This window comes from Leucoraja erinacea, chromosome 40, assembly GCF_028641065.1.
Source record: "Leucoraja erinacea ecotype New England chromosome 40, Leri_hhj_1, whole genome shotgun sequence".
NCBI classification, from domain to species: Eukaryota; Metazoa; Chordata; class Chondrichthyes; order Rajiformes; family Rajidae; genus Leucoraja; species Leucoraja erinaceus.
In genome coordinates this window covers 2557661-2568776 of record NC_073416.1, presented here as the reverse complement: position 1 = coordinate 2568776, position 11116 = coordinate 2557661, and the positions used below count along the sequence as shown (strand labels likewise).

Below are 11116 nucleotides of genomic sequence, written 5' to 3'. Positions count from 1 at the left end.
AAGGGTGGAGATGGAAAAAAAGGGTCTGCCTTTTACCTCCTTGTGAGAAGAATAGTCTATCATTGAAGAAAATGTTTGAATTGGAGAAGAGCCCCTTCCTGAAGCGTCGAGTAGCCCGCCTTCTGCCCGGCGCTGATTGGCGGACTCTCGAGCGGTGTCACATAGAAACAGAGAGGTCCGGTGTTGATTGGGCGGCAGGAGTTGGTTGACGGGGCAAACAGCCAGTGAGGAGGCAGAGTCTCCCGCTGACGGAACAGCGGCGCCATCTTCGATGGGCGGGCTGGAGCTGGAGCGCGAGCGCGAGCGCGGGTCGTGTTGTCCGCGACCCAGCCTCAGCGGGACGGCATCCTCGTCCTCCGCCTCTACTCTATGGCGTTCTTTTTAATGCATACGCGCGCGTTTTATCCACTGTAAAGCACCGTTAAAGCGGTTTAATTATTTTTGTCGTGGGGCGACCCGTTTCTCTGCCTGGATCGCATCTCTCTGACTGAAGCCCGGGATCACATCTATCATCTTGATTACGGACTGTATTGACCGCGGCGATGGCCTGGGCGCTGAAGATGCCGATGCCGGACGAGGTTATTGAATCCGGCCTGGTGCAAGATTTCGACGCCAGTTTGTCTGGAATCGGCCAGGAGTTAGGGGCAGGAGCCTACAGTATGAGGTATTTTGTTTTTAATGAAGTAGTGTTACAATAACAAGCGTGGTATCCGTGCTGCTGCTCATGGATGTAATGTGTTGGGACAAAAACTCATGGCCATGTTCTCTAAACCTATTGAAACTTCAAAGCATGTCGCTCAGATATGGTGACTTAGCCTGATGTATCTTGATGTACGGTGGTTTTTAAGTGTTGAATTTGTTGTCCCGTCCCACATCCTCCTCTTCCAATATATCTTGCATAGTATGACATGTGGCATTTTTCTGCATTAAAGTTACTTTTAAATGTAAATTGAGTTACTAATTTGTATGGTAATATACTAAACAAACCAGGCAACTTCTAGATTCAATTACTGTACTGGCCAGAACTGAATTAGGTGATTTTTGGCGAGGGCTAAGTATTGTAATTAGTTTTATTGGTGTTGGGCAAGAGAGGAATGGTCTTGTTCCAGACCATGCCAACACCTTTTGTAGGTGGCAGGGAAATGTCTTGTGTCTTTCAGTTGTACCTGTATGTGTTTTTCTCTTTCACGGTTGATAACATTCATTCCAAAACTCGCTTTACAAGTTTGCTTATTAACAATTGCCACATGGGGGAGGTATCAGGGACCCTGCATCAGTATAAATTGACGTATTGTTGATGAGGGTGTAATTACTAGGTTCCTTATATGGGTCTTTATATTATCCTTGTAGGATAATAATAACAAAAGAAGCAGGAGTTAACAAATTGGTTCATCGAGGCTGTTCTGCCATTTAATAAGTTCTTTGCTGATTCAATCTTGGCGTCAACATTACATTGTTGTTACTTTCCCCATGCTCCTTGTGTCCCTTGTTTAAATGATTGTCACTCGAATAGTGGCCAGGCTGCCTCCACAATGCGCTGGAGTAGAGAATTCTCAAGATCCACAGCCCTCTGAGAGAAGAAATTCCTTATCTGTCTGAAGCAGGCAACCTGTTATTTTGAAATGATGCCCCTAGTTCTAAATACCCTGATGAGCGGAAGCATCCTAGGTCAAACGCCTTCAGAATCTTATGTTTCCATAAGATTCTTTTTCATTTTTCCATGCTCCAATAAGCACAGGGCCCAATCTTCAACCTTTTTTCCAACATCAACCTGTTCATCCCAGGAATCAACTGAGTGAACCTTGCCTCCATTGCAAGAAATCCTTTCTTAAATATGGGGAAGCTGCACTGGCAGTCTCATCAGTGCTCCCTGAAAGTTGTATCAAAACCTCTGCTTTGATACCCCATACTCTTGTATTCAAGGCCAGCCTTTCTAATTACTTCCTGTACTCGTATACTACCTTGTTATGTTTCAAGTAAAAGGAGCCTGTTCATACCATAATGTTTGAGATCTAGCTCCATATTTGCTTTTTATCTTTCATTCCAAAGTGAATAACGTCATGTTGTACTGCATCTGTCAACTTCCTGCCTAGTCACTTTACCTATCTATATCCCATTACAGACTCTTTGTATCGTCTTCACAGCTTGCTCACACCTATTTTTATATCATCGGTGAATTTGCTGTAGTATATTTGGTTCCTTCATCCAAGTTGTTAAAATGGATTGTTAAATAATTGAGGACCCAGCACTGATCCCTGTTGTACTTTTCTGGTTATTGAAAATGGCTCATTTATTCCAACTGTTTTTCATTTGTTCGACAGTCCCTTCCTTATCTTTGTCAGTATATTATCCCGAGCCCCACGTGCTCTGTGAAGTAAGCCTTATCAAATACACTACATCTGTGTTAACTTATATCCAACCCCAAAGAACACTTGCAAATTCGTCAAGCATATTTCCCTTTTATAAAACCCTGTTGACTCTCCTTGATCGTCTTATGATTTCCTAAATGTTCTGAGGTTAACTCTGAATAGATTGGTGGCAAAAACAAGGGAGCAGATTATTATCTCAATAAGGTTAGGTTAGGTAAGGGGGAGGTACAGCAAGACCTGGGTGTCCTTGTACACCAGTCACTGAAAGTTGCCATGCAGGTACAGCAGGCAGTGAAGAAAGCTAATGCAATGTTGGCCTTCACAACAAGAGGATTTCAGTATAGGAGTAAAGAGGTTCTTCTGTAGTTGTATAGGGCTCTGGTAAGACCACATCTGGAGTATTGTGTAGTTTTGGTCTCCTAATTTGAGGAGGGACATCCTTGTGATTGAGGGAGTACAGCGTAGGTTCACGAGATTGATCCCTGGGAAGGTGGGACTGTCATATGAGGAAAGATTGAAAAGACTAGGCTTGTATTCACTGGAGTTTAGAAGGATGAGGGGCGAATCTTGTAGAAACCTATAACATTATAAAATGACTGGACAAGCTATATGCAGGAAAAATGTTGCCAATGTTGGGCGAATCCAGAACCAGGGGCCACAGTCTTAGAATAAAGGGGAGACAATTTCAGACTGAGGTGAGAAAAAACTTTTTCACCCAGAGTTGTGAATTTGTGGAATTCCCTGCCACAGAGGGCAGTGGAGGCCAAATCACTGGATGGATTTAAGAGAGAGTTAGATAGAGCTCTAGGGGCTAGTGGAATCAAGGGATATGGGGAGAAGGCGGGCATGGGTTATTAATTGCGGACGATCAGCCATGATCGCAATGAATGGTGGTGCAGGCTCGTAGGGCCGAATGGCCTCCTCCTGCACCTATTTTCTATGTTTCTATTCCAGCATTTTTATAAATACGGATATTTGGCTAAGTTTATGTTTACTCCCTTCCTTCTTAAACTGGTGTTACATTTGTGATTCTAATCCTACAGGACCTCCGCCAGGATCAAATTTTTTTTGTAGATTGCAACCAACACAATTTTCCAGCTAATTCCACCAAGACCCTAGTATGTAGCCCTAGGAAACTTGTCAGATCCATTAGTTTGTCTAGAACTTTTTCTTGTAATAGAGATCATTTTAAATTACTTGCTCCCTGTATTTTACAATTGGGATGTTTTTAATGTTCTACCATGAAGGCTGATAAAAAATATAGTTATAATCTCTGTAGCTTCTCTAGGTCTTGGTTTAATTTCATTTTTAGACTTTTTTAGCCACTTTTTATATACCTGTCGAAACATTTATTGTTTGTTTTTATATTGTTGGTTTGTTTTTATATTATTTGTTCTCGAACTTGATCTTCCTCCAGTGTATTTTTTTAAATCATCCTTTCTCAAAATACGCAGTCCTTTGGCCAACTACTAATCCTCACAATGTTGAGCTGTAGCGAAAAATGCATTTATATTCCTGTTTACACGACTTTGGAATGATGAATGTGAATTTTGCATAATACCAAAGTCCATTGTCTATACAAATGTGCTCTAGATTTTAGTTTTCATTCTCCAAATACAGCAGTTTTAATGTACCCAATTGGCAGACCAATTTCCCTCCGGGGATGAATAAAGTTTATCGTATCGTAGCAGCATAAACTGTGCTAAACTAATTTTATTCCTGTTTTGACACATGATGTTGGACTAACTCAGTGGATCAGGCAACATCTCTGGAGAAAAATGATAGGTGACATTTCTAGTCGTGACCCTTCTTCAGACCTGACCTGAAACGTCACCCATCCTTTTTCTCCAGAGATGCTGCCTGACTCATTGAGTTACTCCAGCACTTTGTGTCTAACGTTGGTATAAATTAGCATCTGCTGCTCCTTGTTTCTACCTTTTTAATGTATGTCTTGTTTTATACAGAAATATATTTAGTTTCCAATTTATCAAAATTAAAATTGTATACTTATTTTGCTGATGCTGAACAGATCTCTCATCTCAGAAATTAAATAAATGATATTTTATTATTAATGATTTAACCAAAATATTGTTTATTATATGAGTGAGTTCAGCAACACTTGTGCATAAATTGTCATCTAAATGTGTTTATGACTGGATATAATAGAAAATTTCATTTTCTTAATCTTGAGCTCTCCAACTTGATCGTGGGCATTTTTATTGCCATGTTTTCCATACTTTCCCTTCGTGGCCATTGTATTTGCCCAAACCTGCAACCATTAACTGTTTTACAAATTAACATGTAGGTTGAGTGGGTTTGAGTTGTATTGAAAAATGCTTTGTAGCATTTTGAAGCTTCTAAATGCATTTCCATAACACTTAATTTAGAGGTTGCCAAAGTAATTAGACCTGTCTTTGCAGGTTAAACCTCTGTTATACAAGTTGGTAAGATGTTAATGTTGCTGACTCTTAGCAAGTGCCCCTGTCAGTAGCTGCCAAATAAATCGGAGCCATTTGCAAAACATCAGACCTCTTTCTTCTGGGGATGCTGCTAATTGTGGGACCCAGCGAAATCCAAACTAAAACTCACCATCCTTACTAACCTTCACTGTATAGGTGTTCAAAATTTCTGGACATTAGTGGTATGTATTCATTTCCACAACCTATAAACTGGTGATAAACTATTTTCCTACCTGATGCTTTGTTGTAAATTATATGTGTATAATTGCCCTTTTCCTCGAATGAGTTGGTTCGCTTTCAATATCTGATTTTAAATGTAAATTATGTTTTGAATAGTAATGATTTTGAATGACTAAAAAAACTAGGTAGTGTTCATCTGGCAGAATGGACAACAAATTATAACTGTCTCATGTTGTAGAGATGGAAGAAGTAACACAGTAAATAACAGCAAGATCCAATTATAGTGATTGAGATAGCAAATAACTCATTTAATTTATGATCTGCTGCATTATTAGTTGTATCCACCAAATGCAGGTTTTGGTATTTGATGACTGTTGAGCTGGGATAGTTGTATAGCTTAAAAACCAGTTCTGATATTTGGGTTTTGTTGTTAGTTTATTATTGTCACAGTGACAAACTTTGATTGTGTGTTATCCAGTCAAATCATACTGTACATGAATGCAATAAGCATACAAGTTGGAGAGGGATGAATGCCACAGCCCTGTCCCAAACCAGTTCTGGTCAAGCATCAGTTGACATTTAAAGTAGGTTGATCTATTAGATCATCTGATTATTATATTTTGAGAAAAATAGATTAATGAGGAAAACCATTTCACTGCTTGAAACTGCCTATGTAATTTGTTTACTGCTGTTGTATCTCATGAAGTGGCTATGGGTAAGGGGTGGGAGAGGAAGGGGAGATAATTCTATTTACAGTTTCCAAGTGTACTACAACCTATTCATTCAATCAGTAGCAGTCGTGATAAACAAAAAGTAATGTGCAAGCTCCTCATTTTAAGTTAGCACATCAGCAGTACAAGGTCATTATAATTTTCACAAATGTGAAGTAAACATTTCTTCAGCCTTCCCCCACTCTATCACTGTAAATGACACTTAAAAGATTATGTAAGAATAACTGGGGGGGGGGGGGGGGGGTTATGATGCTTATTTCCTGTCTACAAGTACCAAATGGAGGATAATTTATTATGCAGAGATTGAACAATGCATCTTCCTGGTTTTGACCTCCCAATCTACCTCAATGCACTCTCCCTTGCCCTCTCACTCCTTGCAGTCTCTAATCTGCACTTTTTCAGTAGCTGTGACAATGTATTCTGCATGTTATGATTGTAATCGTGCATGGATGATTTGCCTGGAGAGCATACAAAGCAAAGTTTCTCACAGTTGGTAAACAAGATGATAAATCAACGACTATTTCAAGTTATGTTTCTCCCCACCCTTTCCTGGCTCAAATAAAGACTTTGCGATAAACTTTCAATTAAAAACCAAATAAATAATTCCCACTATAATACAATTTACAGTACATCTTTAGAAGATCAAATGTTTGCTGATGGTTCAAAACCATTCTCATAATACCTTGCCCCTCTCTCATGTTTGCACTGCTGGTGAAAAAAAACAAGATTAATCTACATGAAATAACTGCAAAACCAGATCCAAATATACAAGTCCTTTGCCACTCAGTTGCACTCTTGGCACAAGCAGAGTGCACTTTAATAATGTATTGGAAAGGCATATTTTTCCCATCCACAGGTTTTTGGGAATGCAGTTCACTCTTGTGTTTGTTATGATGGAAATTTGCTGTGAATGAGGATTTGGAGGAGTTGTGGAAAATTGACAGAAGTACCCCAAGGCACAAAAGAAGCTTCGAGCAGGTCATGCAAAAGGCCTGGGAAATTAAACAAGATGGGAATTTGTTCAAAAGAACCCAGGGAAAGTTTGTCATCTTTTGCCTTTGCTTCTTACTAAAACTACTAATGCTGTTGCTCTCAATCCAGTGCTGGAAAACCACTCCACTTGCCACCATGCCATTTGTTCCTGTGAGGGGAAAAAGAGGAAATCAATTATCATGGCTGTTGCTTTCACTGAGAAAAATGGCTGGAATCATGGTTTACAGCAGATCATCTTGAATACAATACAAAAAAAAACTTACCTTGGTTACTATAAATGTGGGATTATCTCTTGGTATGTGCATTTGTGGATAGTGAAGTACCAACTGTCTTTTGACTCACCAGCTGATGAACCATAAATATGTTAACAGAAGAAATCACTCCCCAATTACCACCAGCACATGTCCTGCATCATCAGAGGACCAAACGCCCTCAATCACTGCTATACCACCGTCGTAGATGCTTATCGCTCCATCCCTCACTTTGGGAAGTCCGCCGTTGGCTGTGCAGCTTCTTCGTGAATGTAGGCAGCGACTGAAGAAAGCCCGTGGTGAGGGCTGCACAGAGCTAGTCAAGGGAGGTAGAGCAGTGACTCTGGGACAGCTTGGAGTCAGTAGATTGGGTGATGTTCAGGACTCAGCGTGGAGGTGTATGTTCTCCCAAAAACTGTCCAAGTGTCTCCCAGTCAACAATCATATGGTTGACCGAATTTTCCCATGAATAATGGCAACCTTGAATACAGCAAGTTCACCGAATTATATTCTTGTGCTTGGTTTGCTTTCTTTAAAACTTAAGATTTTTTTTGTTTTTTAGTGTAAACACAGCAAATAGCAAGGTGCTCATGTTTTCCTCTTGCAAAATCTTGTAGTGTTTGTAGCAAATCATCTGAGTTATTAGTATGCATAGCCATGCCCAGGAGCAAAGGAGATCAGCAATTATTCTTGTAAGCAGCCTTGTGCTTTTTACAAACTGTACCTTTATCTTATTACCTGTAGCAAGACCGAAGGTCCTTGCCACTGTGCACCCAGCTTACTGAAATATTTGTTGACATTTGATCTCAATTACTGTGTGGGGAAATGTAATCCAGCCCTAGCTTGGGCTATAAATCAAATTTATTTTACCTTAAACGATTAGTACTCCCGATAGCAATTAACAATGTTTTCAGAAATAAGCGCAGAAATATTGTTCAGTCACCTTTGTCATAAAATTGATCCTTGAAATGTTTGCTTGACTTGTATATGGTGTAACACTGCCACTGCTTCCGTTGCTAAATCCACCCTGCCTGGCTGTTTCTTGGCCTAAAATATATCATTCAAATTTCTTTAGATTCAGAAGTGTTTATCTGTTTGTTTAATCAAGGAGATTAAATTGAATAAAATGTCGAGTTGTTTCTTGGGAGTGACACATCTGGAATAACAGTTTTGCAATCTGGATGTTATGTCTATTCTTTGGTTATCTTTGTAATACCTATGTTCATTCTAATGTGCTCAGTGGCAGGCAGTTGGTAGCCAATCAATAATAATCAATGCACAGCTGCTTTTTATGGGCTACTTCAAATCCTACTTCCTTTTCCTTGGTTTGTTGTTCCAGAATCTCTAGCTGTTCTCAGGGCTTCTCTCTATTGGCGATGCTCACTTGCGTTCCGAACATTTTGTCCAGATTATGTCTCTGGCCTGGCTCCAGTTCATTCAATGACCAGTTTTCCAGCTCCAATGAAATCCATTTGTGGTGTTTGTGTGGTTTTGAAGTGAGAGACTACTGTGATTTTCATTGTTTTTCTGAACCAAATCTGATTTGTTATATTGTCCATAGAAATGGGCGAAGTTAGTATCAATACTATAAGGCTACCAGTAGGATAGATAAATACTTTATTGTCACATGTACAGTGAAATTCTTTCAGGTGGCTGGTACAATTGAATGTAAACCTGAATACAGTCCTGAATACAGTCTATTAAGTTGCTGAATTATTAAGCCTTTTTAAAATTAGATCAGTGTTTCTTGTTGGCTGCAACTTGCAATTTGGCAAGTCAGTTAACCAAGTGTAGGGTGTCTATATAAAGGACATGTAACATGGGCTATGTTCCCCTTGGGTTGGTTGGTCGGTCCCCTTGGGTTGGTTGATCCCCTATGAGTAGGTTAACCCGTGATGAGTGTTTATTGGCACTGGGCCTGTACTTGCTGGAGTTTAGAAGAATGAGAGGGGACCTAATTGAAACATACACAACAGTGAAAGGCTTGGATAGAGTGAATGTGGAGAGGATGTTTCCACTAGTGGGGGAGTCTAGGACTAGAGGTCGTGGCCTCAGAAATAAAGGACGTTCTTTTACGAAGGAGTTGAGGAGAAATTTAATTAGTCAGAGGGTGGTGAATCTGTGGAATTCTTTGTATTTCTAGCAAATACTGAATGTATTTCTAGCATTTTATTTTAATTTCTCTGAACCTAGTAGGTGCACTACATACTATCGTAATGCACTAGTACGTGACTACTAATGAACTAGTAAGTAAACTATCCCAGTAAGTAGTACACTAGGTTAATACCTAGTATTAGGTACCAAGTATTAATCTAGCAATAGATTAATAGATCTCTTAAAACTTTCATTATAGATCTATAATCTATTAGATTATATATTTATATCTATAAGATTATAGAGTATCATAATCTATAATCTTCATTGTAAATACAAAGAGGGTAAAAAGGGACATACTCTGTTTGGCTTGCTCTTTGTGCAAATGTGTAGTTGGTCCAACTTTTTAGAGTTGATTAGACGTGGATTAGAATTTGCTTTTTAACCTATACTATTTATAACTATATGTACTCAAACTGAACCTCTTCATTATATCTAAAAATGTTTTGTAAAATTGCATTCTAAATTGGTGTCAAATTATTTCAGTTCACAGTAAATTTTGCATATGATATAAAAATCAGTTTGAGGAAGGAAAATACTTGTGCCTAGATCACACATTGCATCTGAATCACACATTGAATCTGTTTTAAATCTCTTAAAACAGATATCTATTAAATATGACGGCTCTGGTTGTGAAAATATGTTGCCTGTTAAAGGCTGGCACTGTGGAGGTTCTTGTTTATTTAATTTCTAAGCATTTGATTATATTTAGGCTATTGATATTGCATACAGGATAACATTTTGATATTCTAATTTTGTTCTAAATTTAGTGATGTCCTTGCATTGCCAATCTTCAAACAGGAAGAGTCCAACTTGCCAGCGGAGGATGAGAATGAACTACTCCCGTTTCAATATGTCCTATGTTCAGCGACTTCTCCGGCAGTAAAGCTCCATGATGAGACACTTACATACCTTAACCAAGGTAATGCTTCATACTGCATAGCTAAATTTTCTAATTAAACCAATTTTACAGAGCATTTTGGTGGTGGGGGGGGGGCAACTCATTGAATTGCTTGATCAAAGATGACAATAGAACTGAGATGCTTCAAATGCAGCTCATTTCCGCATTCTGGATTTGGTTTCTTGCTACCTCTTCATATCGTTTTGTAAGCAAAGGGAAGCTTAATTTTGAAGAAATGATTAAGTACAACATTCTGATTTGTTCTGTTTTCAGGGCAATCTTATGAAATTCGAATGCTTGACAATCGGAATATTGGGGAGTTACCTGAAATCAATGGTAAATATGTGAAGGTGAGAGAAACGATGTTGGTGAAATGGCGGAGCTGCATTTGTTGCAAGATCCACTTGAGAAATACCATTTTTAATAGAGGGAGAAAAAAAAATCTAAATGTGGTTCATCGCATCTTATTGCCTGAACCATTAAACCTTTGGTCAAATAGTAGACAGAACAGTGGAGGTTCGTTAGGTCGTTCTTCTGTATGGGAATTATTTTGCTCATTGTAATAAGCAATAAGCTTCCCTGAAACTTCCAGAACAAAACCTTTTTATTTGTGTCGGTTACCTTTGTGACAGGTGGATATAGGTTTGCGTGCTTAGATCAAGTTTTGTTTTTGTGCTGTTGTGTAACTTGGAGAGTGCAAAGAAGGGAGTACTATCTAAAATATATGAGCACTCCATTCTGATGTTTCTATTTATTTATCTTCCTCCCTTGTGTTTCCATTGTTTTCATTTTAAATCAAATTTGTTAGATTTTGTTTTTCCTCTTGATCCGCCATTATTTGACCGCATAGTCTTGAAGTACAAATTGATGAATTAATTAATAGGTAAGAATTTCAAATGGCCTCCTGCGGTGGAAATAGTTGTTATGTTCTTAAAAGATAATGATGTCTGATTACTGCAGGGAGGTTACATGGAAGCAGTTTTTTTTTTTCCCCCAAGGCAGCTATTTTTCTGATTGCCAATTTCCAAAGTAACATTTAGGTAGTTGTCTGGTTCCCACTCAAATTGTTATAAACAAT

General features: G+C 38.8%; 1 protein-coding gene across 2 annotated transcripts in view; it reads left to right on the top strand.

Annotated features, from left to right (window-relative positions):
• The first annotated feature begins 253 nt into the window (after positions 1–253).
• Positions 254–11116, top strand: part of tfcp2 (transcription factor CP2) — a 32751-nt gene continuing 21888 nt past the window's right edge. The window contains exons 1-3 of one of the 2 annotated variants that reach the window (XM_055664465.1): positions 254–664; positions 9908–10059; positions 10312–10374. In XM_055664465.1, coding sequence (XP_055520440.1) covers positions 10030–10059; positions 10312–10374 — 93 coding nt within the window. In that variant the 5' untranslated portion in view covers positions 254–664; positions 9908–10029. Of the gene's footprint in view, positions 665–9907; positions 10060–10311; positions 10389–11116 lie in introns of both variants that reach the window. The other variant, XM_055664464.1, reaches the window with a different exon arrangement.